General features: G+C 47.2%; 2 protein-coding genes and 1 long non-coding RNA gene across 6 annotated transcripts in view; all 3 read right to left on the bottom strand.

Moving 5' to 3' along the window:
- The window catches only part of Cnnm2 (cyclin and CBS domain divalent metal cation transport mediator 2), a 138,070-nt gene extending 127,516 nt beyond the window's left edge, over nt 1–10,554 (bottom strand). For 2 of the 4 annotated variants that reach the window (XM_055630101.1, XM_055630100.1), the window contains exon 1: nt 7,103–10,554. In XM_055630101.1, coding sequence (XP_055486076.1) covers nt 7,103–8,723 — 1,621 coding nt within the window. In that variant the 5' untranslated portion in view covers nt 8,724–10,554. The remainder of the gene's footprint in view (nt 1–7,102) is intronic. The other 2 variants (XM_055630097.1, XM_055630099.1) reach the window with 2 other exon arrangements.
- Nucleotides 10,555–19,627: 9,073 nt separating this feature from the next.
- Nucleotides 19,628–27,812, bottom strand: part of As3mt (arsenite methyltransferase) — a 28,409-nt gene continuing 20,224 nt past the window's right edge. Inside the window, exon 11 of the mRNA XM_055591538.1 lies at nt 19,628–20,238. Coding sequence (XP_055447513.1) covers nt 20,131–20,238 — 108 coding nt within the window. The 3' untranslated portion in view covers nt 19,628–20,130. The remainder of the gene's footprint in view (nt 20,239–27,812) is intronic.
- LOC129665060 (uncharacterized) overlaps nt 23,783–27,812 on the bottom strand; it is a 5,524-nt gene continuing 1,494 nt past the window's right edge. The window contains exon 2 of the long non-coding RNA XR_008718331.1: nt 23,783–27,367. This is a non-coding gene — a long non-coding RNA (uncharacterized LOC129665060). The remainder of the gene's footprint in view (nt 27,368–27,812) is intronic.

Here is a 27,812-nt window from a genome sequence, read left to right as displayed (position 1 = left end):
ACTAATCTGGCTTAACAATATATGTTCCAGTGTTCGCCCCCCATCTCCTGTTCCAAAGCCAGCGCTGACACTGTGTGACAACCCAGCCCTGATGAACATCTCAACAGAATATACTATGAGCAGAAAACAGCCAAAAGGCCTCTACTCACAGACCTAAATCCAACCTTCATCACTCTAAAAGAAAAACCAACTAAGGAGAAAATACGTCACTAAATCAAGAGGAGTGCTTATATTTAACAGCGGGAGGCTTTGAGCAATCTACAGAGCAATACCCATGTCCCCAGATACCCTCCCACTCTACATAATAAAGTAAAACCTCAGTTATCAACTGAGCTAAAGTAAAACACAACATATAATCCGATTACACAATCAGACCTATTATCTATGTAACAAAATGGCAGTTGACGATTGTTTGAGTGCAAGATATCTAAAATACTGACATCAAAGTCCCAAGATCAAAACCAATGGCAAGCCTGAAAACTTGACTTCCCAGTGATGTGGTTAACCTTTAGCTCTGAATAAGGCCCATGAGTGTGGAAGGAACGCTAGCCTAGAGGTCAGGGGTGTGAGTTCTGGTCCAATGGGTGCGCCTAGGCAGTGAGGCACGGCCCCAAACACTCTCCTTCCCAGGGTTTCCTTTCTTCAGTCCTGGGGCTAAGGAAGCATGCTTGCAGCCCAGGCCTTCCCCTAACTTCACAGTGGTGGACTCCACAGTCCCCGCCCCAGAGCCTGCAGGTCATGGAGTTGCTGAGGGAGACCTAGAATCGTCCCTTCATACGTGATCAGATAAGTCTTGTCACCTGGTAAAAACATCAGCAAACACTGACTAGAAAAATCTTTGAGCTGTGCACCTTCTCACTCCTGATTCTATACTATCTGACCTCCCAAAGTTACATCAGAAAATCATGCAAAATTTATATTAGTTTAATGTATGGTACTGCACACACAAAAAACAAGATCACAGAAATACATAGATCCACTCCTTTTGACACCATTCACGCCTTTAAACATAATTTTAAAATATTCTCCTACATTCTAGACAAGTAGTACACTGAGAATTTGGTAAGAGAAAAAAAAAATTCCCATATTACATTCTTAACATAGTAATAGACAAGGACTCACTGGACTGTTACAGAAAAAAAATTATATATCTAATGGGTTTATTTTCTGAGATATAGCTGTACATAGATAGCCCAGGCTAGGCTTACTATGTAGCCAAGGAGGACCTTGAACTCCTGACCTTTCTGCCTCCACCTCCCAAGTACTAAGATTGCAAATGTGTGCTACCATGCCCAATTTATATGGTTTTGGGGATTGAACGAAGGGTTTCATACATGCTAGATAAGCACCGGTCCAACTGAGCTGCTTCCCCAGTCCATACCTGATGTTTTATATGGCAATTACACATGCACCCTTGCTTTGAGGAACATTAGCAGTTCGCCTGTTTCTAACTAAGAAACAGGCAGAAAAGAATCCCAAGTCCTACATAGCTATAAACCATGACTCCTGCAACAATGGAATGCAACTGTTACAAAGAAGAAAGAGGAAAGAAGGGGGGAAAAGAGCAAGAACTGGTTACTAATTCTTCAAAGTCGCTTCAGTGTAGATAACTGGGAGTTCACAGTCTTTTGAAAAGAAGGTAATGACAGGTAAAAGAGGAGCCTGACAGGCTTTCTAGACACAAAACAAGCAGCTTTTTGTTGAGCTTTTCTTCCTGCTACATTATTTTGCTTTAGACAGTTTTACAGAGTTCTCATAATCTTCTAATACAAATTTCTGAGCTTATTTTCTTATTTAGATTTATAAGCAACTACAAAAGTAATGACTGGTGGAGCTATGAGGAAGGGGCTTGAAAAGGATGCACATTAGCGACCATGTATTAATATGGCAACTACATAAAAATGAAGATAAAACCAAGTTTGAAACAGAAAACTGAGCCTCACAAATTATTGTGTGACTCTCAAATGGGAAGCAGGTAAGAAAGAGGTGAAACTGTATTACATAATTTAGCCATTAGAGAACAGCTGTAGGGATGGAGAGTTGGCTCAGTGTTTAAGAGCACTTGTTTCAAAGGACTAGAGTTGGATTCCTAGCACCCACATGGAGGCTCACCGCCTCCTCCAACACCAGACATGCATGTGGTGGGTGCACAGACATACATGCAGACAAACACTCATACACATAAAACAATCAAAAGAAAACAGTTGCAAAGCAACCATTAAAGCAGCGCACTGAAGCAACAATGTTACTGTAAAACATCCGCTTCAGGGATCTCAGTGCTGGATGTGTAGCTCTTGCAAAAATAGTTTCTCGGTATTAGGGTTACACAGCAAAAGCATTAGTATATTACAATATTTAAAAAGAGGGCATCAACCCCTATCCACTATCACCAAAGCACTGGCTCTAAAAGCAACAAACACACGTTTCATGGAAATACATGTAGAAGCCTATTGCCCAACAGGCTCTGAAGCAATGTTTTGACAAAATCCCAAATCTCACACTCATTAAAACAGAAACACTGGGGCTGAAGAGTGAAGAGATGGCTCAGCGGATCAGGGCACTGGCTGCTCTTGTAGAGAACCCAGGTTCAGTGCCCAGCACCAACGTGGCTGTTCACAACCCATCCATTACTCCATCTCCAGGGAATATGATGACCTCTTCTGACTTCCACACATACACGCATACATAAAATAAATAAATTGAAAATCATGCAAAATCAGTATTTGAAACTAGTCTAAGAGAATGATTAAGACAGTGTGTTCTGGGACTAAAGGAGTAGCTCAGCATGTGGACTAAACAGACATGAGCTAAAGCCCCAAGTCAGTGAATTACTACGTGATCTTGAACAAATGATTCAATCTAAGCCTCAATTGTCCTTATTGGTAAAATAGGGACAACAGCCAGGCAGTGGTGGCACACACCTGGAATCCCATCACTCAAAGGGCAGAGGCAGGTAGATCTCTGTGAGTTCAAAGCCAGCTTGGTCTACAGCCAAGGCTACACCGAGAAACCCTGCCTCAAAAGAACCAAAAAATAAATAGGGATGACACTCCATTCAGACATCATGAGATTTCAACAGAGTTCTTCACAGAAGAACCTTCAGCTCTGTGCCTGGAAGACAGTAAGTAAAGGCACAAAACTATCTTTACTACAACCATGACGATCAAACTACAAAATTAGCACCATTACTACCTTCCCCCCTCAAGCAAAGCTACAAGTTACCTGTAGACAGTTTAAAAGTTCTAGCCACTTTAGACATTCAAGACACTTACATTACTGCAGCATCTCTTTCCAATTCCCCAAACCTTCTTGCTCCACCGCTTCAGAGAAAAACGAATCAGAGTGATTCTCAACAGTGACAAGAAAAACAACAGACACCAGCTCAGATATAAAGGGAATGAACAATGAAATCTAACCAGTTTGGGGTTATAATGGGACTGGGGAGTCTTGGTTTTGTTCTCTTTCTGTTTTTTAGACATAGAGAGAAGAGGAAAAAAAAGGAGAAGAAAGTTTTCAGAGCATCCCACACACCATGTGCTATTCAGCATACACATAAAACAGATGGTAGCAGGAGCTAGTAAGGTGGTTCAACCAAAAATGGTGCTTGTGGCAAGCCTGGTTCAACCTCCAGGATGAAAGGAGAGAACCAGCTCCTCCAAGCAGTCCTCTGATCTCTGCACACACATACACGAACACACACACACACACACACACACAGAAACACACAGTGAACAAACTTTAAATAATCTTTTAGTTATTTCACAGAGCTGAGGGTGCAGCCCACTGGTAAAGGGCTTGCCTACCATGGAGGCCATGAGTTCAATCTCCAATACATAAGAGAAGTTATATCTACATCAGCAAATCATGAAAAGAAAATCCGGTGGATGACTGTAACTCATACATTAAAAAGAACTAATATCTGGGCAATATATTAATGCCTGCTTTTAAAGTATCTGTGAGTTTAATTACAATTTTGTTAGTGTACCAAACAAACATAGCATCATTTATAGTATGTGAAAGAATGCATACATTACTCCAGAATATGAAGAGTATTGTGAAGATCACTGCTATAACAAATACAAAATATATTTTCCTATTTTTGTCAAAATATATTGCTATCAAAATACAAACGTTATTGTTTCAATTTCTGTATTTCTTTTTTTTTTTTTTTTTTGAGAGTTTAATGTGGTTTCATAAACTTTTTTCTGAAAGAAAAACCCAGGTTGCTAAAGAGATGGCTCAGTGGTTAAGCACTTACTGTTCATGCAGAGGACCCACATGGCTGTCGCCCCCAACCACCTGGTAACTCCAGTTCCAGGTGACCTGACAGCTCTCCCAGCCTCTGAGGGGTCCTGCAAGTGCTTGGTACATATACATCATGCTCAGGTGCACACATAATCACATGAAATTAGATAAATAATTTTAATTAATGCAACTAAGTAGCAAATAGCCATTTTGTTCTTTCAAAAACATGGCTTTACCACAGAGGGTCTTTGAAAGATTCTACCCAGCAGTGTATCAAAGCAGATGCTGAGACTCATAGCTAAACTTTGGGCAGAGTGCAGGAAATCCTATGAAAGAAGGGGGAGATAATAAGACCTAGAGAGGACAGGAGCTCCACAAGGACCAAATATATCTGGGCACAGGGGTCTTTCTCTGAGACTGATACTCCAACCAAGGACATTCATGGTTATAACCTAAAGTGTACATTTTTAATTGTATCATGTTCTTTGAAAATAAAAATGCATTTCCCTTTAAAAAACAAACAAACAAACAAACATGGCTTAACTATCCAATTTGCACTGTCTTTGCTTTTCAGAATATGTTAGTAGACTGAATGTATCTTCCATTTACCCGACTTCTTGCCCAAACACTGCGCGTGTCCTTGGATAAGAATTAAGTGCAGTACTCTGTTATTCTTCTAGCACCAGTTAAGTTCACCACTTGAAGAACACCCCTCAAAAGGCAGCGCTGCCAGCCAGGCTGCAGCATGAGCACCTGCGATCCCAACACTTGGAAGACTGAAGCAGGAGGACCATGCATTCCAAAGAGTCAGTTACACAGAAACTTCCCGCCAGACCCTTAAGAGACAGGGCTATCAGTAAGAGGTGATTTTCAGGGGAAAATGGCGCCTCCTAAAATTAAATTTAAAAACATTAAATCAGCCACAGAAAACTGGTTAAAGCACAATCAACCAAAGACAAATTAAATCATGCAAAATGTCCTAAACTTTGAGCAGGAGTAGGAAGAAACAACTAAATTCTTGAAAAATGAAGATACAGATGTAAAGAAAAGCCTCTAGCCAGGGTACAGACTAGAACAAACTAGTGGTTGTTGGTTTTTGTTTTAAATGACTAGGCCTGTGTGGAACCCTGGTCTCAAGAAATCATCCTGCCTCTGCTTCCCAAGCAGCTGGAACTACATCATCATGTCTGATTCGGCCTTGTGTTTGCAATCTATAAGGTGATTTGCAAAAATGTGAACAACAGACACAATAAATTGTGCCAGCACTGGGAATTCAGAGGCATCCTCAAGACACCTCCCTGTGTTGCAGAGTGAAGGAAGACACTAGCTCAATGCTCTAATAAACAGCTTGGCAGTGAACGGGTACCCCAAAAGCTCTGTAGCCAGAGATATTGAACATTTTCTTTTTCTCCTCCTGCTTTTAAATGCAAATTACTAAGCCCTGAAGCACATTCTGCTCTATTTTTTTAATATGAAAATTACTGCATTGTGGTCCTGTTCCAGAGAGGACACCATTCATCCAAGAAAAGGGAGTGAGGACACGCACACACGCTGTATGTTCAAGTCACCCCCCCCCCCCAAGGGAGCTATCACCAGGTACACACGGCCTTGTCAGGGTAGCGACCCCATTAGTGATCGACATTCCATGTGAAGAATGAGAATTTAGTTTTCGGGTCAGGCAAGGTTACACACACATTGCAACGCTGGTGCGTGCCAAGCACCAGTGACAAAACTCAGCATCCCTTGGTTTTCAACAACACCAGCTATTTACTGGGAACTTTCAAAGTTGCTATTCACCTATTTGTGACAAAATACGACAGACAATACCACAACGCAAAAAAAAAAAAAATGATGTGCTGTGAGTGCTCACAGGCAGACACTGGCCCTCTGCCTCTTCCCAGCTAACACCCAAGAGCCTGGACAGCTCATTTGGAGACATAAATCACTTCATGTTAATTTATCAAGGGATCAAGGTTAAAAGAAGAACACTTTTTAAACTCGGGAAAAAAATCAAGAAATAGATCATAATGGTATTCATAACAGTGTCACAGGTTCAAGCTTTCTGCCAAAACCACACTTGCTTTAGGAAGTTTTACTTGCTGTCAGATAAACATGAACAGTGAAGAAAGTAAGACAGATATAGCCTCATAAAAGTTAATTTACCTGTAGTCGTTCCAAGTTATATATTAATAACTAAGTTTCCTTTAAACAAAACAACCCCCTTTTTTTTCCAGCTAGAGAAGTCACATCCAAATAACGTGGGTTTTTAAAACGGTATTTTCTTTACCCCTGCCCCACCCTCAAAGACCTTCTTCAGTCCACCCTGCAGGATGCCAGATAGCCAAAAACAAATCTATCAAAACTGTACTTCCAGTCTTTGAAACGTCAACATGCATGTTTAAGGAAGAGAAAAAGGATTACACTGGGTTTTGAAAGGATACTTAAATGTCTTCCAAATGTCTGAGATGTAACTGAAGGGCATCTAAGGAACCAGCCTGTACTTTCGTCAACCTATTCAGGGACCCAGAAAATGAATGAAGTGGATCCCTCAAGACCAGTATCCCCCAAGGGGGCAAGGTTCAAGCATTGAAATTAAAATGCCTGTGTTTTGGTTGTTTGGTTGTTTGTTTTGAATGGTTTGAAAAAGGAATGACAGTCTTGGGATTTGAAACCTAGAAATGCTCACCAGTTCAGTCAGTCCCCGAGTCCACGCCACCCTTTCAACTTTGCAATTAAGAGGAGGAGAAATTCCGGTCAACTCTCCTTGGGGGGTGGGTCTGGGGGTGGCAGACTCAGGGAGGGAGGAGGACAGAGACAGAAAGAGCGAAACCAATTAAAACACAGCAAGATTTCCCACCTTTCTTAAATTCTTCCAGCATTGCGTCCAACTTGGTGTCATTGAAAACAAAGTGCAGGGGGTGGTTGTAAAATTTGGTGATGGTTTTCAAGGGGGTACAGTCATCCGGATCTACGAAGGCCAAGTCTTTGACAAAGAGCAGGTCCACGATGTTGGAACGCTCGCCCTCAAACACCGGGATTCGCGTGTAGCCACTCTCCATGATCTCGGACATGGTGTTGAAGTCCAGGATGGCCTCGCCAGTGATCATGAAGCAGTCCCTGAGGGGCGTCATGACATCCTCCACCGTCTTGGTGCGGAGCTCCAGCGCCCCTTGGATGATGTTCAGCTCCTCCTTAACGAGGTCGTTATAGGGGTCAGTAACCCGGAGCATCTCCAGCAGCTTTTCCCGGTTATAGACCGTGCCTATCTCCTGGCCCAGGACGCAGTCCAGCAGTTTGCTGACTGGGTAAGAGGCGGGGAAGGTCATCATCATGAAAAACTTGGTGAGGAAGATGGTGTTGGCCCCCACCGCCAGGCCGTGTCGGGAGCAGATGGCTTGGGGCACGATTTCCCCAAAGATGACGATGCCAATGGTGGAGACCACCACCGCCACGAGGCCTGAGCCCGCGATGTCGTCGAGCAGGATGGTGAGCGTGGTGTTGACCAGCACGTTGCCCAGCAGCAGCGAGCACAGCAGGTAGTTGCCCTGCCTGCGCACCGGCTCGATGCGCTTGGCATAATTCTTCTCTTTCTCCGTGCCGCAGTTTTGCACGATGCGCAGCTCCATCGGGTCCAGGGCCATGAGCCCCAGGTTGAGGCCGCTGAACATGCCCGACAGGCACAGCAGCAACGAGATGAAGATCACTTGCAGCCAAAAGGGCAGCAAGAACTTCTTCTCCTCGCCCACGATCATCTTGGTGTCCTCGCCGTCGTGGTAAATCCAGGTGGTCTCGGCCCACGGGGGAGGCGGGAGTCCGGCCACCCCCGCGCCACCCTTGCCCCCGACGGCGCCACTCGCAGACCCGGAGCCGCCGGTGCCCAGCGCGGGCGTGGAGAGAGACGTGCACAGGTAGTAAGACTTGCTCTTCTCCATCTTGCGCAGCGGTTTGATCTCGATCTCGATGATGCCCGACGTGCGGCGATTGAGAATGATGTGGGGCAGGATGATGATGTCTGAGGTGCGGATGCCGCAGCGCTGGGGGCCGCTGTCCGGCTCCGGAGGCGCGGGGCCCCCCAGCCCGCGCTCGCCGGGTGTGTGCCGGCGTCGCTCGTGCTCGGTGAAGGCGATGCGGGACCACGTCTCGTTGTTGATGTTCTGCCCGTAGACCCGCAGCTTCACCCGGGTCCGCTCGCTCACCCGCAGCGCACCCCCTTCCATGAACGACACGTCGTTCGTGTCCTCCAGCCGCAGCCCGATGATCACGGTCTCCTCGTTCTCGCCGGCCGCCGCGCAGCCGCCCGCGCCGCAGCAGCAGCTCAGCAGTAGCAGCGGCAGCAGCCGGCCCGCAGCTGCCTGCAGGAACCCCCGGCCGCGGGCACTGAGGCTGCGGCGCGCCGCCATCTTCCAAGTGGGCAGTGCGGCGGCTGCCTGCCCGCCCGCCATCTTTACTTCGGGTTCACAAGCGCCACAGCCAATCATAGGGTGGCTGCTCCAGCTGCGGCTTCATCCTTCCCACCCGGCGGCGCGAGCGCAGGCAGCGGCGCCCGAGCAGGACCGAAGGCGTGCGTCCGCGCCCCGCACTCAGCAGTCCGCCTCCCTGAATGACACGGACTCGGACTGAGCCAGCGGAGGAACCCCCGGCTCGCGGTTGGAGGGAGGGGAGGGAGGGGAGTGCTAGCCTCGCCCGCGAAAGGCAGGTCGGCCAGCCAATCAAGAGCGGGTGCCCGCCTTCCCAGCCAGGGGGCTGGAATGGGGGCGTGGCCTCGCTCGGCGTGCCGCACCAATGGCACGGGAGGTGGGCGGAGACATGAGGGCCACTGTCCTCCTCAGCATGCCAAGTTTCCAACTGAAAGGCGCGTGACTCTTGTGTATGCGAGGGGAGGAGGCGTGGCCATCCCGGACCCAAGAGCCAGTCAAAGACGAGCGCTGTAGGAAAGGGGGCGTGGTCTTCCTCCGGGCGGCCAATGGAAAGGAGCGGTCCGCGGGTGCGGCGCTCCCCGTGGGGTCTCTGTAGTAGATTCCCCCGAGCTAGGCTTGGCAGCCCTGCGATACTGCCCCGAGGCGCGAGGCCGCGGTCCTTGCTGCAGGGCCTGGAGCACGGGGCTCCGTGTCGGTGCAGACAGGGCTGAGCCCTCTTGCTCTGGGAGCACCAGAGCCGACTGGAGAAGGCTTAGGGGGCTCATAGCCTAAAACCAAATCGGATTATTGGTCAAGCCCCCAGCCCACTGCTCCTGCAAACCGCTTCTCACGGGAGACTCGCGGCCACAGAGTGGCCCTGGCAACGCCGCGGACCCGCCGTCTCCGCGCCTCTGAGCCGTTCGCGATCACGTGGCGCCACCTGCCGGCCCTCACGGACGTCTTGCAATCTTTTCTACACCTCAGTAAATAAACCCTCAGAAGTGTGCTCTGCTTCCCAAACTTTGAAATCATAGGACTTCTCCTGTAGTCGTGTTACAAACACAGAATGAGACGGGACCTGGTTTTTTTTTTTAAGTCCACCCAGGCAATTTTGGGAACTAGGAGGGAGAGACCACCCTGAGAAGGCCCATAAAAGCTTATTCTGAAATACACTGGCCAAATGCTGCCGGGTCTGGAGAAGATCGACTCTGGAGCGTGCATCACTAAGACTCTCAAGTCCATTGCATCAAGAGTAGACGTGGTAGCACAGTGGCTGCCAAGCTGAACTTTCTGCTTCACAACTTAAGCCCTTAAAAAATGTTTCCCGCTTTGTATTCCATAATCACAATTCTTTTTGTCAACACCCAAAGCATTTTTATAATTTCCAGGACAGTTAATTCCTGGGCTCGTTTTAGTGGTCTCCTTCCCAGTCTCTCCTCTGCTATGTCTGGCTTCTTCCCTTCCCGCTGGCCGTGCAGCTAGTGACTTGCCAAATCGGGACCTGCTGGTCCTTGCCTGTGCCCTCCCCTGAATCCTCATTTTCCTGGGGTAAAAGCCCAAGCATCCGGAAGGCCTCCATCGTTCTGCAAGCTCTGCCCCAGCCAGCCTTTCTCCTAACTGTTCCTCAGTCACTGCAGGGGGATCTCCCTGAGGTCTTTGCACTTGCTGTTTTCTTTGGGTGGGACACAACTTCTAGATGCCAACATGGCCCTCTTTCAAGGCTGTGCTCAAAGACCACCACACTCCACCTTGCCTTTATTTTTTTTTCAAAGTTATTCATTTGGTTGATAACCTGTCCTCTCTCAAAAACTGTGTCTGTCGTGCACTGTTACATCACCAAGGCCTAGAGCAACTATAGATACTCAAAACATCACATAAAAACTGTTAAAGAAATAAAGGAGCTTTTACTTTATTTTAAATAAATGTTCAACTCTAGTCCTAGCCCTCTGACTTCTGGTGTTTTCTCCTACTTCCTAATTCTCATACTGCTATAGTGGGAAAATTAGCTCAGATGAAGAAAATTTAATTCTTAGGTTTCTCGTGCATTTATAAGAGTGGAATTTACAGTTTATAAGTTGGGCTTCTTGGCTGTCTGACAGGGTTAAGGACAGACACAGTCCTTCTCACCCAGCTGATTGAAAATGTGACCAGGAGTGTTTTCTGGGCTAATAGGGAAGAAGGTTAGAGGTTCTCGAATATTGAATGCACGGTTTGAACTGGGAGTGTGGAGACAGGAAGGAGTGCTTGCCAGACCTACAGACATTTCCTGTGAATACCGAGAAAGCAACGGTCAGGAAAGTACAGTCTTGGCAATCTAGAAGCCAGCTAGAAGTTCAAGACTTGAGCAAAACAGAAAAGCACCTCCTAGCAGACGCCACAAAATAAGCCAGTTTCAGATTCACAAGGATCGCTGAGTGATCATTATCCTCAGTGATGGGTATGGGCTGGTCCTCTTCATGACACACAAGGCTGTCTAAACACCTGAGCCAAGCACAGTTTCCTTCCATGCAAGTTGTCCTTCAGGCTCAGAGGCTTTTTAAGCTCAGAGACTTGCTCTTTCCTCAGAGAGAAGTTGCTGGTGTGGGTTTGCAGTCAGTAACTTCGGATGTCGCAACCTGTCCTTCTAGGGGTAGAAGGCAAGGGTGGTGGTGTTTATAGGAAATTCTGAATTTGGAAATCTTGAGGGGAAAACACCACAAAACCCTAACTTCTGACCATATTTTAACCCATAAAAAGCCAAAAGGACTGAGATAAAGGGTGGCCACCAATGTCTAACCTTCGCTCCGGTTTGACTTTACCTGACATTGAATGAGTCATTCAGGCTAAGCTAAAACCTCCCTGCAAATACTTTCCTTAACTAAACTTCTCCTCCCAGAATCCTTCACTAGAAAATAAGAGAGAAGAATGACAGCTCAATTTTCTTCCGAGCAGAAGGGAAACTCCCAAGTTTGCAGCTTCGGGAATTAGCTCTGTAGCCAGACCCAAATGTCTCTCCAAGGTTGATACATTGGATTTTCTAAGAGATTACAAGGAAAATACAAATGATTTTCTATACATTTTGTTAACATAGGTATAACTGATAGAGGAGATTTTTTGTTCTGAAATTTGGTGGTTTGTAGAAAAGTATTCAAAGTTAATGCTCTAAATGGGACTTGGGGTTGGGGGATAGAACCCAAGGCTTTGAACATATAGAGGCTCTGCTGCTGAATGGCGTCTGAATGCCACCAGAACACAGTCTTCAGAGGAAAGCCAGGAACTAGGAAAACACTGGAATTACACGAACTTGCCCTGGGATCCACTCTGTTGGCCCAGATTAATCTCTCAGAAGTGACACTATGCACTTGTTTAAATACATAGAAGCCTATTGGGCAAAAGGAGAAATCTTCACCACAGTTCATAAAAACAATCAGTTAAAGTAAACTCTGCAGCCCACTTACATTCTCAAGAGGCCTTGCAGGCTTTGTTTAGGATTTTCCCATTTCCCTCCTTTTTCTAGGTATTTTCTGGACATTGTTACTGAGAAGAGACAGGAAAATGTTCTTTTGTAAGTTAATGTAAGTTAAAATTTCAGTTGTTTTTAAAAACTGAGGAAAGCATCGTGGTCTTCAGGTTGTTCCTTGAACAACAGAGGTTTTAAGTCAGGTGTAGTAGAGTTCTCTGTTATCTCACACTTGGGAGCTGAGGCAGGAGGATCCCAAACTGAAATCATTCTGAGCTACATAAGAAGACAGTCTTGGAAGAAAGAAGGAAGGAAGGAAAGAAAGGAAGGAAGGACAGACAGACAGACATATATGCATGCACACACATGCATTCCAAGATATTCCAAGGTGCACTTGCCTGGGCTACTGTGATTATGGTGCCCCCAACCCTTATAACGTCACCAGAAATTCCTCCCTCCCTTCCTCTCTTTCTTCTCTCTATTCTCCTCCTTTGCAACCCCCTTCTCTTCCTCTTCCTTTTTAGTTTGGTGGGTTTGGTTTTGTTTCGTGACAGAATTACCCTATTTAGTGCAAGCTGGCTTTAAATTCTCAATCCTCCTGCCTCAGCCTCCCGAGTGCTGGAATTACAGACCTGGGCCACCACATCTGGGTTAGTGTCCATTTTAAAATGTAGTCACACTAAAAAGTATGGTTCAACATACGACTAGAGGAGAGTGACATGAATCTTAATCCTAACAAAGGGATGGAGAGGAAAATGAAAAGCCGTGTTAGCCAATGGGAGAATGGGGGAAGCTGGAGAGACAACGCTAACTTTAGAGCAGCGTGTGGTTGGAGAGTCACTGTCCATGAAGAAAGCCAGCAGGCAGCTTTGGATACCGCTGGGATTGGTCTGTGTGATGGGTTAAATACCAAGTCTCCAAAGGTAAGGTTTTACCGCGTAGGAGTCAGGAGTCAAGAGAAGTTCTCAAAGAACTGTTTCATAGGAAGACTGCTCTGGTGGGTACCAAGACAAGAAATCTAGGGAGCTTCATTTTTATTTGTTTGTTTCCTGTGGGTGTACGCATTTGATGTACATGTTTGTATGGGAGAATATACACATGAATAGAGAATATGTATGCTTTTAAAGGCCAGAGGACAACACTGGCTGTCTTCCTGTCACACTCCACTGAACCTAAGGCTCAGCAAGGCTGGCTGAACAATGAGCTCAGGGACCCACCTGTCTCAGCACTCCCAGCACTGGGGTTATGGATGAGTGCCACACGTGGCTTTTACATAGTGCTGGGAATCCGAAGTCGGGTCCTCATACTTGTGGGCAAGCAATTTCCTGACCATGCATGTGCCTGGCCCTTCTCCAGGCACAGACAGGACAGAAACAATGACCAATATATGTTCACAAGAGTCCCCAAAGGCTGGAAGGGACACCACAGCTTCCATTCAGAAAGTCCATACCTGGATGACAGGCTCTTGTCCCCAGGGTCGCAATGGGAATTAGAAATTTCAGACCAAGCATGCAGTTTCCCAGGTTGGCCTGGACTCCTCTTCATAGGCCAGACTTCCTGATATATTCTGTTTAAGCTTTTAAAAATGTTTAGGCTGAGGTGTCATACCACGTACCCATAATCCCTAGGGAGACTGGGACAGGAAGATCATCTCGTAGAGTAAGAGCCTTTCTCAAAAGACAAAGTAGGGGGCTGGAGAGATGGCTCAGGGTTCAGAGCCCATGCTGCTCTTACAGATAACCCAGGTCCAGTTCCCAGCATTCATACAGCAGCTTAACCACAGTCCCAGGGAATCCCATGCCCTCTGTGGCCTCCACAGACACCAGACACGGTGCTCCTACATACATGCCAGCAAAACACTCATACATGTAAATAATTACAAACGTCTAAAAATCACTCAAGCACAGAACTTTTTTTGAAAGAAAAGATACTCTTAATAATCAGCCCAACTTAAAGCTTAGAGCAGAACAGTTCCAGACGAAGACAAACAGTATGCTCAGATTATAGTAATTGTGGACAGGGATGTGCATGAGTGTGTCTGTGTTGGCGTCTGTGTGTGTTCGTGTGTGGGGAGGGACAAAGATCAACATCCTCAATCACCTTTCCACTTTCTTTTTTGAAACAAGGCCTCTCACTGAACCTGGAGCCCATTGATTGGCTGTGCTGGCTGCAAGCCCTAAAGCCCCACTCTTCTCCACCTCCACAGTTCTGGGCCACAGGGCATACTGACATGCCTACCTTAGTGGGGACTCAGGGCCTCATGTTTGCGTGGCAAGAGCTATATCAACCGAGCCATCTCCCTAGCTCTATCTTACAGTAATCTGTCATGGTAAGAGTTATCACCACCAGACCACACTCCTCTCCCTCCGCTGAGGCTGTGATCACTGCTCTTCTTTCTAAAATCTTGTTCTCCCCTTCCCCGTCCCTCCCCCTCAGGCCTCTCATCCCACCCCCACCCTCATAGGGAGGATCAGGGCCTCACATGTGTCACAGAATGCAATACACTGAGCTACAGCCCAGCTCTTTTTATGTTACAGGCAAGGTCTCACTCTAGTTGCCTAGGCTGGCTTTAAACTCACTTTTTAGGCTAGGTAGTCCTTGACCTTTCAACTTTCTTGCTCAGCCTCAAAACTAACTGGGAACAGAGGCCGGAGTTACCAGGTCCAGCAGTTACTATACTGCTTAAGTTAGGAAGCCCCTGGAGGAGACCAAAGACATGATGCAATGGGCAAGGTGCCAGGAGCCCTGGTTCTGGTCCTGGTGCCAACACTTTGACAGCAGCCCCACCACTCAGATCATTTCCACAGTTCAGCTTCTCCTTCCATGAAATCTGCAAAAGCAGCACTGGGAAGAAGGTGTAGGAGAGCTGTTCTCAGTAAGGGTGCACTCTGGCTGTGTGGCACGGGTGGGCCCACGGAGAACTCCACCGCAAGAAAGGGCCATTTCTGAAGGGTTGCACTGACTTTGTGAGTCTCTGCTACATTATTTAAAAGGGGGAAAAAAGATATCTCCTTGCTTCTGTGGACAGATCTAGTTGAAAGGAATAATAAGGTTAATTGATAAAAAGAGAGTAAGGACAGTTAATAAAAGATGAACAGGTAGGCCCAGAAGCCACACAGTCACCCTGCACTTACTGTGCGGAGCCTCCCTCCCCTGCACTTGACATTTGAGGTGCTGTGTGCTCTAAAGGAAGCTCCTTTAGTATTCTCAAAGGAAGCCATACGGGAGATGCTTGTTAACTCCCAGAACAGAGGCTGACCCGTCCAGGCCACTTCCCTCCGCACAGTCAGCCTCTGAGCTATATGTCAAATTACCATAAGTGGCTCCAGCCCTGTGGTTGCCTCCCAAGAGGCCCCCCATCAGGCTCCACAAGCCCTGCTTGGCTGCCGCTTGTAATGAATTAAAGATATGTCACAGGTTAGCATTAGGCTTGTATAATTCCAGCTTCACATTTGCAAATGAGTGCAGACTGGGAGCTGGGGGCCAGCTTGGTGAGCAGAATGCTTGCTACACAAGCATGAAGGCCTGAGCTGGTCCCCGGCACACATATAAAGTTAATAAATTCTGTGTGTGTGCATACAAGCTCCAAACCAACCGGAGACCCCAATTCAAACAAACAAACAAACAAACAAAGGTAGACAGTGCTTGAGGAATGACACCCAAAGTAAACCTCTGGCCTACACATATACAGAATTCATAAGCACTGTCTCTACTGGATCCTAGGACAAAATCTTTAAAAGAGCCCTTTTACAGCCCAAATTGGGATAGGTTGTTGAAGACATTTGATCACTCAGAGGGGTCAAGACACAGGCCCACAGGGTTTAGAACCACATTGAGTTGTTTTGGTTCTCTTGGCCTACCAGTTCCTAACATTCCATTTTTGCAGCTAGTGAACAGGGCAGTGCCTAGTATAAAAGACGTACGCATTTTTATTTTTATTTAAGGATATGTGGGTGTGTGCTGTTTGCACACAATATGCATGCTGTGCCCAAGGAGGCCAGAAGAGGGCGTCAGATCCCCTGGAACTGGAGGTCCAGGAGGTTGTGAGCTGTCCAATGTGGATGCTGGGAAACCAATCCCTGTCTCTGCAGGAGCCACAAGTGCTCAACCACCCAGCCATCTCTGCAGCCTCCACAGCAGCCTTAATAAATAAGGGAAGAATAGGTAGATGGCACCACTTCTCCCATCAGTCATGGAGCACACCTCCCATCGGAGTGTGGCATTAGTGACAACCACGGTGGCTTTCAAGGGGAGGTGGGAGTCACCAGCAGGAAGAAGCTTTGCTTTCCGCTTTGGCCCTGGGGTGGGGCCTCTCCTAGCTGGGTTTCTCATCCATCCAGCGAGGATGCACAGCCAGTGAGCTTCAGGGGTCTGCCTTTCCTCTGCATTTCCATCACTGGGGTTAGCAATAAATCCTTCCATGCTCAGCTTTTATGTGCGTCCTGGGAAGACAGACTCAGGTCCTCATACTTGTATGGCCCACACTTTACTAGCCAACTGAACTACCTCCCCAAGCATAACTCTTGAAATATACATTTTATTGGAAAATGTATCAAATATGCTAGTCTCAGAAGAAGAACGTGGCCAGGCAGTGGTGGCACGTGCCTTTGATCCCAGCATTGGGAGGGAGAGGCAGATGAATATCTTGAGTTTGAGACCAGCCTGGTCTACAGAGTGAGTTCCAGGACAGCCAGGGCTACACAGAGAAATCCTGTCTTGAAAAACAAAACAAAACAAAAAACAAAGAACAGAAAAAGAATGCCTGACTTCTTTCTGAAGCACAAAGCATTCTGGATGGTGTCAGGGGATGGGGAGACAGCTCTATGGGTAAAGCACTTCCTGGCCAAGCATGAGGACCTGAGGTAGAATCTCCAGAACTCACATAAAAGCTGAGCACAGCTTCACACGTTTCTACACAGCCCCAGCACTGGTGGTGTGGAAACCAGTGGCTCCAAGTGCTGCCGGCCACCCAGGCGCCCTAGTCAAAACAGCAAGTGTTAGGCTCAATGAGAGACCCTGTCTCAAGGGAATAAAGCAGAGAGCAAAGAGCAGGGCACCTTCCTTTGTCTTCTACAAGAACACAAGTGGGCTGCATATGCACACAAACACATACAAATAAGTAAATACAAATTACCTCTTTTAGTTAAAGCTGGGAGGCTAGGGAGATGTCTCAGAAGTTGAGAGTGCTTGCTGCTCTTGCAAAGGACCTGAGTTTGGTTCCCAGCACCCGTGTCAGGTGGCTCACAACCACCTGTAGCGCAGGGGAATCCAACACCCTCTCTGGACACACACAGCATACACTCACGCACTCACGAAGATGCACAAATTCTTTTTTTTTTTTTTTTTTTTTAGTTTTGGTGAGACAGGGTTTCTCTGTGTAGCCCTGGCTGTCTTGGACTCACTTTGTAGGCCAGGCTGGCCTCGGACTCACAGAGATCCGCCTGCCTCTGCCTCCCAAGTGCTGGGATTACAGGCGTGTGCCACCGAGCACGGCCTGACACACAAATTCTTAAAAGCACTTAAGAATGGCATGTGAGAGGCTAATCCCTGGTCCTCACTCTTTAGCTTAGAAAAAAATCGAATACCTTTCCAGGCTTAGGCCCCAGTCACAGTATCAGGGCTGAATGCACCAAGAAAGCTGAGATCCTCAGTAAGTCTGAAACCACTACGGCGCCTCCCTTAGAAACAGGTGAAGAAAATTGAGATCAGCCAACATGCCAAGTACACTTTGCTCCTTCTGTGGCAAGACCAAGAAGTCTCAAGAAGAGACTGGCAGTGGGCATGGGGCACAGTGGTTCCCACAAGAGGAGAGTGGCTGGTGGGGGCCTGGACCTGCAACACCTCTTCTGTTGTCACAGTCAAGTCTGCCACCAGAGAACTAAAGGAACTGAAAGACTAGGAGACCATTTAGACCATCCATTTTAGACCTCCCTACCCTGCAACAAGTGTGTTCATTTATGTAAAAACAAAAACAACAACAACAACAAAAAACTCCAACCAAGGACCATGCATGGAGAACCCCTGCACAGATGTAGCCCATGGCAGCTCAGTGTCCAAGTGGGTTCCATTAGTAATGGGAACAGGGACTGTCTCTGACATAAACTGATTGGCCTGCTCTTTGACCACCTCCCCCTGAGGGGGGAACAGCCTTACCAGGCCACAGAAGAAGACAATGCAGCCACTCCTGATGAGACCTGATAGACAAGGGTCAGAAGGAAGGAGAGGAAGACCTCCCCTATCAGTGGACTTGGGGAGGGGTATGGGTGAAGAAAGGGGAGGGAGAATGGGATTGGGAGGGGAGGAGGGAAGGAGCTACAGGGGGAATACAAAGTGAATAAGGTGTAATTAATAAAAATAAATACAAAAAAAAAAAAGAAAACTTTGAAAAAGAAAGAAAGAAATGAAAGACAAATGTAATCAACAGAATGGCTAGGCCACCTTTTTTCTCTACCATATCCTTCCGAAGGGGCCATCCTGCACTCGGGGAGACACAGTGCTCAGCCTTGCCAGCCTTGCACTGCAGTGAATTATAACTGGGCACATAAGGAACCCTGGAACCAACAGCCTGAGTAGAATCAAGGTTACCGAGACAAGCAGAGCTGGAAAAAACTGCCTAGCAAGTCAAGGAGGAGAGTACTCAGAGTTCTTGGGATCCCCGTTGTGAACAAATCTCTTTAAAAAAAAAAAAAAAAAAGAATCTGGGGCTGAAGAGATGACCCAGGGGTTAAGAACACTGGCTGTTCTTCCAAAGGTCCTGAGTTCAATTCCCAGCAACCACATGGTGGCTCACAACCATTTATAATGAGATCTGGTGCCCTCTTCTGGCATGCAGGCACACACACTGTATAAATAGTAAATAAATCTTAAAAAAACAAAAAGATGAATCTGCTCTTAGAATCCATCCCAGTGTTTTACAGGCCTAGACATTCTCAAATTCCTAATTAAAAGCCTCTTGGGCCATGCTAACCCCACCTCTTCCCCTACTGCCCAAGCTCTTTTTTGCCTGCAGCTCAGTCCAATCAAGATTTCCTTGTCAAAGCCCTCCATGGTTGAAGGTTGTTACTCGTTCATTTTGAGACAGGTTCTACAGCACCCCAGGCTGGCCTCGAACTCTGTGTGCCTGAGGAGGGAGGGCCTGGGGCTTCTGATTCTCATGCCTCTACCTCCCGAGTGCAAGTGCTTGGACCTTAGGTGTGTGTAACTGTGTCACCTGGTGTTACCTGGTACTGAAGAGCAAACCCATAATCTCCCTCATACCAGGAAAGTACTCTACCAGCTGAATTATGCCGGCCCCAGGGCTGTAAGTCTGAATTATCAGCCCCCTGATAAAGACCAAGACTTCTGTGTCCCTTCAACTAACTACCACTGGCCTTTCCTTTAGTGCTCATACTTCTTTAACACGGTCCTAGAAGCAAGCCTAGCCTTTCCCTAAGTTTCAAAAGAGCATCTTACAAAGGGAGAGAAATCCTGTTTGTATTGCTTAGCTCTCCTTTCTTCAGAAACACCAGTAAAGACATATTACAGACAGTCAGGGTGGCAGCAATCATCAGGGTGAACTGAAGTCAAATTTATTTTTCATTTCTTCATTCAATTACAGAAAGGGAAAAAAAGGTTTGAAGACAGTACGCCTACCAAATTTGACTTGACAATCTAAGTTATGCTAACTTTGGCATAGTTAGCATAAATTTAGTAGGTACCCAGCTTCCTGAGTAAAGACAGAGAAATGTCCAGAGGTGTCCTGGGATAAGCCAGAAAGATGTCCTCTCACCATCCTCCAATGTTGATGCCTTTGAGTAAACCTTAAGGTGCCTAGTTCTATTACTCACCACCAGGTGGCACCAAAACTCTGAAATAGTGATGTAAGAAAAAACAGGTGAATCTCACTTTTTTAAATTAACACCCTCTAAAAATCACTCATTCCTGACAGTAATCATGTGGTGCCTTTGCCGTCTTCCCATACTCTGTGCACCGGGGAAGAGCGGGTTCAGAAGTCGATGTGACCCTTTAGCCACCCTCTCGAGCCCAGTAGGCTCCGTGCAGGCTGGAGATCTAGCAGCTTTTATTTTTGCCACAGCAGCCTCCAGCGCCCTGAGACACACATCGGGGCTGCATCTTGTCGGATTCTTCTGCAAGCTTGAATGGATCTCTGATTATAACCTGTCAAAAGGCAAACCAGAATGAAAGGGACCGGGGGTTTGAAGGGCTCAGACGCTAATATTTCTGTTTGATGTGGGCTGATTTACCAAGGCGGAAGATAAAATGTTACACACCAAACCATCCCATCCTCAGAGGAGCATTCCTGTTCTAGGATTCAAAAGACCTTTTAAGATAAGCCTCGTGTCACATAATTCTACCCCCACCCCCAGCATTGTGAAGGTAGAGGCAGAAGGGTCTAGACCTTAGGGTCTCCTCATCCATGATTACAATGGTGAGCTGGAGGCCAGCCTGGGCTACAAACTAAGGAACAAAAGATGGCCCTTTCTTTTGGAAGCTCTAATTAGATTATCATTCCTCCAAGGCAACCTTTACCTAAAGACTTTTCAAGGTAGGGGGAACTAACTTTTGTTTGCTTTTGTTTCAGACAGGGTTCCACATAGCCCAGATTGGCCTCCAGCTCACTGTGACACTTAAGAGAGCGATGGGGCCGAGGCTGGGGCTTGGCTCATACAGGCAACAACTCCAGCAACGGAACCAGACCTCAGCCCCAAAGTGGCTTTTGTTGTTGTGGTAGTTTAAGACAGTCTCATACTATAGACCAGATTAGACTGGAACTCTTGGTGATCCTCCTGCCTCAGCCTCCTAAATGCAGAAGCCACCATACCCTGCTTAAAGAGAGTTTTCTGCTGGGCCAGGAGAGTTGATTTCACCCAGCTGGCTCTTTTATGAGACGCTTCAAAGCATGTGCCTTTTACCTTTGGAACTAAAATCCTGAAATGCTAAAAGTTCCCTTCCTGTGCCGTATTCTCTGGAAATATTACATAAGAATGCTAACTTGGAGATAGCAGTACAACTGCCGATGTCCAGGTTAGAGATGGCCACCAACAGCCACCCTGACCTTAGAGCAGAGTACCATGCTCTTGGGAGGAACAACCGTCTTTCTCTTTCCTCCTTTCCCTCTGAGTGAGCTGCTTCTTCCAGGGGCACCAGTGGACCAGGGGCCAACTGGGCCCAAAGACAGAGAACCCAGAGCATGACCGAGTCACCTGAAGAGTGATACAGTTTTAGTTTACACCCTGTTAATGATGAACATTCCAGCAGGAGCATGGAAGGCTGTTACATTCGAGACACTGGTAGCCTCATTTGAATGGTGGCCATGACCTTGCTTGCCTTCAGGCCCCACCTTTCTTTTTTTGCTAACGATGTCTTTATTTTTATTTTAGTGTATGGGTGCTTTCCTTGAATGAATGTCTGGGTGCCACAGGTGTGCAGTGCCTGTACAGGCCAGAACAGGAGGCCGGATCCCTCAGAACTGAAGTTCCAGAAGGTGGAAGGTGGCCATGTGGGTGCTGGGAACCAAACCAGGTCTTCTGCAAGAAAAGCAAGTGCGCTTACCTAGTGAGCCATCTGTCCAGACCATCTCCACCCTTCTATGTCAAAAAGGCACCCTGGACCTGGACTTCCTGTCCAGCAGACTAAAACCTGTGTTCGGGGATACTGCTGGCACCACTGAGCCCTCACGTCCATTGCATGTCTTTCTCTTAGGAGCATCAGGGGCTCGTGCTAAGCAGAGTTAGCCACACTTCTCTTTGACTCATAAAAATGATCTCCAGAGGGCCAGGAGATGGCTCAGTGGGTACTCACTGCGTAAGTGTGAGGACCCGAGTTCAGACAGTGGCATCTACATGAAAGGCCAAACATGGTTACCCATGCCTGTAATTCCAGCACTGGGGAGGGTAGAGGATCCCTGGAACTCACTGCTCACTCCTCCATGAAACAGTGAGCTGCAAGTTTAGTGCACGACCCTGTCTCAAAACAAAAAATAGGGGGGAGTGCTGCAGGATATCTGATCTCACTGTGAACCCCGAAACTGTGAACCGTAAAACACTGCTTCTTGTTTGGTGTGGTTGAGCCCTATCACACACCTTTCATCCAAGAGCTTTCTGTTTATTGTAAAGAGGTGATGGTGGTGCGGTTCAGCTAGTCCTAGAACACACCTTTAATCCAAGCGCTTTCTGTACATAGTATCTAATAACGTTAACCCTAGGCCAAGAGGCAGAGTAAGAAACCAGCTGACAGCGATTAAAGAGCAGGCAGGACTTTGAGTTGAGGGGTATTTAAGACAGTGTGGAGAAAAAGAAAGGGCTTTTTTTTGTTGTTTTGTTTTAGCTCTTTGGCTTAGGCTTAGGCATATGCTCTAAGGCTTTCTGGGCCTTTTGGGCTTTGGGCTAGCAAGCGTCTGGCCTTAGGTTTGGTTGTTGTTGTTTGTTCATTTGTTTTTTAGCTTTCTCTTACAAAGCCATCAGCTGAGCTATCAAGCTTTTAGCTTGGAGCTTTCATCCGTCCTTTTCCTTCTGGGACCTGAGCTGAGAAGGAAGGTCAGCTGGGTGTTTTCTCTGCCTCTCTGACTAGCTGTTTTTCACCCCAGAATCTGGCTCCTGAGTCTTCATTGGTAAAACAAAATGGCTTTCTTTCTTTCTCTCTCTCTTTTTTCTTTGTCTCTCTTTCTCTCTTTTCTTCCTTCCTCTCTCTCTCTCTCTCTCTCTCTCTCTGTGGGGAATGGTGGCGGCAGGCACCAGACAGTTACCTGCAGTCTCTGCATGTGCACCTTCATGCGCGCACGCACGCGCACGCGCGCACACACACACACACACACACACACACACACACACACACACACACTCACATGCAGGCACCACCCGAACATACACACAAATGATTTTCCCATTTACCCATCTCACCGTCCAGTGCCCTATCTACTAGTGGGAAGACATGCCAACATCACTTCCAAATGTTTCTGGCCCTGAAAGACTAGGGTGAAATGAAAGTAGAGGGCATCTGGGCAAACATCCCTTCGCAGGGGTGCAGTGAGATGCTTAAAGTGCCCACTGGAAGCTGGTGTGAGTTCTAATTCGCTTTCCAGCCATGTGCCGTGGATGAAAACATTCATCTCCCTGCACCCCAGCTTCTTCATGTGTGGGCTGAGTATCACCAAGGTCACTGTAAGGACTACACTGCACCTCGAACACATGGCTGTTCTGTCAAACTCATCCCTCTAAATTAGTCCACCTGTTGCTCATGTTATTGCCACCATTACTATCCGCCGCAGCCAGGTGGCCTTGCAGGAATCCTGCTTGCATCATTTCAGATGCTCCTGCATTTCAACTATGTAACTCGTTGATGATTGACTGATCCGTTTTGATACAGGGTCTTCTATCATCCAGGCTGGCCTTGAATATGTTGCTGAGAATGACCTTTGACTCCTGGTCCTCCTGCTTATGCCTCTCACCCAGGCACAATGTGTAACAATAATGAAACAATGAAATAGGGAAACTTTGCTTGTCAGGATTAAAAAGAAGACAGAGGGCTAGGGGCACAGCTCAATGCAAGTCTGCTTACCCTGTATGCAAAACATCATGAGTTCAATCCCCAGAAATGAAAAGAAGAAAAAGAAGAGGAGGGGGGGAGCAGAAAGAGAAAAGAAAAGAGGGAGAAAGAAGAAAGACAGGAGGAAGGGGAAAAGGACAAATACAATTGCCCACACTGTCTGTACACCACGGTTTATCATCAAATTCTCCCATTAAAAAATAAATAAACATCCCCTCCCCCTCCGGAGTGTGAGGCTGTATCTCTGGGTCACACAGCTGTTCCATCTTGATGTCCAGCTGGCTGCAAACAAAACTGGAAGAACTATGACTCAAAAGAGATAGCACGTCTCTACTTCTATCTCTGCCTCCAACCTTACTTAGAAAGTGGGAAAACAAGAGATCAAACTTAAGGCCCTAGCTTGCTGCTGGGTGGGCTGGAGGCGAGGAGTGGGCTAAGAAATAGTTCCAAGGGGCTGTCTTGCAGTGAGTGTGGATACACAAGGTAGCACACCTGGGAGAGAGGCCTGAGAGAGAAACTGAGGCTGATGGTGGAGGTCCGGGACTCTTTGCCTATGAGCTTTGCTTTTTCCTTGACCTTACAGGGGTAAAGAGTCCAGCAACAGGGCACAGCATGTGCCAATGCTGGAGGGCTGTCCACTCCCTAATACTGTATCACTGTAGAGTCCATGGACCCTGCAGACGCTGCCACACTGAGTCTGAAAAGTGATGGGTGGAACATGGAGGTTGTGGCATTTCTCTCAAAATACAGCTGAGGAAATGAATAGCATTGCCAACTCTTCTGGCCCTTAGACAGCACCTGTATGGTGCCCACCACAACCAAAGAAATTATTGTCCTGCAAACTGGATCACAGTGAGCATGAGAGAGGCGTGCCTGAATGGGGGTGGGGGGAGGGGCACACAGAAGAGGAAAGCACAGAGGAAGCCCAGGGGGCTGCAGGACTGAGCAGCAGCAAACTACTTATGCCTCCATCTCAGGGACCGAGTGAAGAGGTATTTTTTTTCCTAGACAAAGTTTCTCTGTGTAACATCCATGGCTGTCCTGGACTCACTTTTGTAGACCAGGCTGGCCTCGAACTCAGATCCAACTCAAACAGAGATCCCCCTGCCTCTGCCTCCTGAGTGCTGGGACTAAAGGTGTGTGACACCATGCCCAGCTTCAATGAAGACATTTTTACAGGCAGAATAGAAAACAAGCTGAGGAGCTGGGCATAGTGGCACATGCCAGTAATCCCAGCACTCAGGGAGGCAGAGGCAGGCAGATCTCTGAGTTCAAGGCCAGCCTGGTCTTCAAAGTGAGTCCAGGACAGTGGAGGCAACACAGAGCAACCCTGTCTCAAAAGAAACAAAAACAAACACAAGCTGTCAGGAACACTCCTGGAGAAGATTATTGTCCTCTTTGTTGCCCTCCTCATTTGGCGGGGTGTTTCTGACACAGGCCAGGCTATTGCCAACTTGGGACAGATGAATGATGGCCGCAGCAGTATGTGATTTGTCGTCTAGTCTGCCAGGAAAAAAGGGCAAATCGAAGTAAGAGAGATAAGAAATGAAGGGTGGTCAAGGCCAGCCTGGCCTACAAAGTGAGTCTAGCACAGCCAAGTCTACAAAGAGAAACTCTTCACAACAAAAGAAAAGAAAGAGAAAAAAGAAATGGAAGGTGGGTTAGGATAACATAAGAGGACATGATTTGCTTAGTGGCAGCTCTCCTATGAAAAAGACACACACACACACCACCCCACCCACACACACACACAGGATGCTGGAGTCTTGTGAGGCTTTGAGGCAGATCTTAAGCCTGAACACGAGGAAGAACATTTCCTAGGAAGACAAGGAAGTTCTATAATCCAACAGTAATGGCAAAACTAGATGGACCCACCAACTCCCTGGGACTAGGGGTAGGGCTGAAGATACCTCAAAGCAAAGGCTGTAGAATGACCTCAGCCTCACATGGAGCTGACTGTTTAGTTAGTTCTCAGATACCTCAAAGCAAAGGCTGTAGAATGACCTCAGCCTCACATGGAGCTGACTGTTTAGTTAGTTCTCAGAGACAAAGAAAAGAACTCTGCTCTGATGTGTGGACACTGAAAGCACATGGCTCCAAGGCAACCCAGAATGCTCCACCAGGGCAACTCCATCAGAGCAATCAATAGTGTGGTACTGACTGCTGGGAGGCTTCCTGACCCTGGAGGGCACTCCCGGGTGCTCTTCCATTAGGAAAGGCATGGGGACTCCTGCGGGGAATTTGGAATCAAGGTTCAAAGAGCCAAGACGGTAATGAGAGGGGAAGCAAATTGGGACCTGGTTCATCCTTCTGCCTTTAGATCCATAGTAGAACAAAACAGAACTGACATGTTAAGATTAGAGAGACAGCAAAGGAAGCAGAGCGGGCTGGGACTTCAATGCCTTCCCACAGTACCTCCAACAAGGCATACAAAACTTAAAGAATGGCTGTGGATTATAGGGAACTAAATAAGGTAAGGCCTAGCACCTATGCTGAGGTACCTACATTACCTGGGGATCAGATAAAAAGGCACACCCTACCTTGGCTCTGTGACTTTGCCTTTGTTTGGTTCTTTCTCGGGAATACCTGTTCAGTCTCTTCCTGTCACAGCATAGTGACTTAGGGCCCCATTTCAAGCTGATATGATCTGGTCCCATGTGGAAAAGGAAGAAGGTTATAGTCTCTTTTAGAACTCAGTAGGATGAAGGTATATCTCCTCTCACAAAGGGTCATCAACTCCAACAAAATCCAAGGCCCCAGGCCACCCAGGAGTTTCCTAGGGGTGGCAAGATCAGATAAGACTCATTTGTTTCCAGGCAGAGCAAAAGATGAAATACAAGGCTCCTGTACCTCCCACTGGCAAAGAACAGACAGACATGCACAAGGATAGTTGAGGTGCAAATTCTGGGCACCCCTCTTCCAGGTTACAGATGGCATGAGCTGGGCTCTCTGGCAGAAACAGGAGGTACCTTGCTCAAATCTCTGGAGGGGGCTGAAACTGGATAGATCCGTGTACAATGCCCTAGGACATAACTGGAGAGCACACAGAGTCCCCATTGGTCACCGTGCAAACTGGCCTACCAGAGAACCATCAGAGGGCAGACCTCTCACTACTTCTAGGCAGTGGAAAGTATGAGGCCCAGTTACTTACGAAGCTGCCTCACCACCTGGGATGGGGTTTAACTTATTCTGGAAAATGGGAGGTATGCAGTTAGGTCATTGAGAAGGCAAAGTGTCTACCCTGTAGCACAACCTACTACAGATATGTCTGGCTCTGATAGCAGAATACCAGAGAGGCTGAGGGATGGCTGATACCTTTACTAGCACATGAGGCAAGTCAAGCGCACTGATGACTGGGCAGTGTATGGAGGGCTGATATTGTGGATGGCAGAGTAAAACAAACACCTCCTGGCTTCACCAAGTCTTCCAGCTGAGGGAGACCGTCAAAGGGCTGAAGAATGACAGTACCCAGACTGTCGGCTTCCCAGGACATGCTGTTAGGGATGACACCCAAACACATCATGGCACTTTGGTCTGCCACAGAACCCTTAGGCAGCAGGCTTGGTGGAGAGAGAAAGAACCGCTTATTAAAATAACTAATTCAGAGCCTGAAGCTCACCTTGGCTGGCTAGGCTGAAGTCCCTGGAGAACAACCTCTTGATGCCACATCTGATCCTTATGAGTGCTTGGGGGTTGTAAGGTCTGTCCCAAAGGCCATCCACGCCCAAGCTGTGCAAAGAGTCTACAGAGTTAAGACAAAGACAGACCATGCAGCTATTCCACTCACTGTAAGCATTGAATCCAAGTATTCACGGCCCTGATCTCGAACCTGGCGAAGTGGAGGCAGGAGAATGAGTAGATTGGGCTACATGGCAAGCCTATGTCTTTAAAAAAAAATCATTTTCAAAATAAATAATAAATAAATGCAGAGATGGAGACAATATGGTAGTGCCTGTGCTCAGTGACCCATGTCCCCTAGGATCAGCTATTTCTTGCTGCAGTGTGAAGTGTCTCCAGCTCTTCAAGCATGGTTCATATTAATCGCATTAAGCCCTGGACTTATAGTCACTGTTTATTAGAAATTTGCATTTAGGTTTCCATTCATCACTGTGATCTTTAGTTGGTTTTGGCTCCACTGAAGTGTGTGTGTGTGTGTGTGTGTGTGTGTGTGTGTGTGTGTGTGTGTG

This window comes from Psammomys obesus, unplaced genomic scaffold (genome assembly GCF_907164565.1).
Source record: "Psammomys obesus unplaced genomic scaffold, mPsaObe1.curated_primary_1811, whole genome shotgun sequence".
Lineage (NCBI taxonomy): Eukaryota > Metazoa > Chordata > Mammalia > Rodentia > Muridae > Psammomys > Psammomys obesus.
This window is presented reverse-complemented; position numbering and strand designations above follow the sequence as displayed.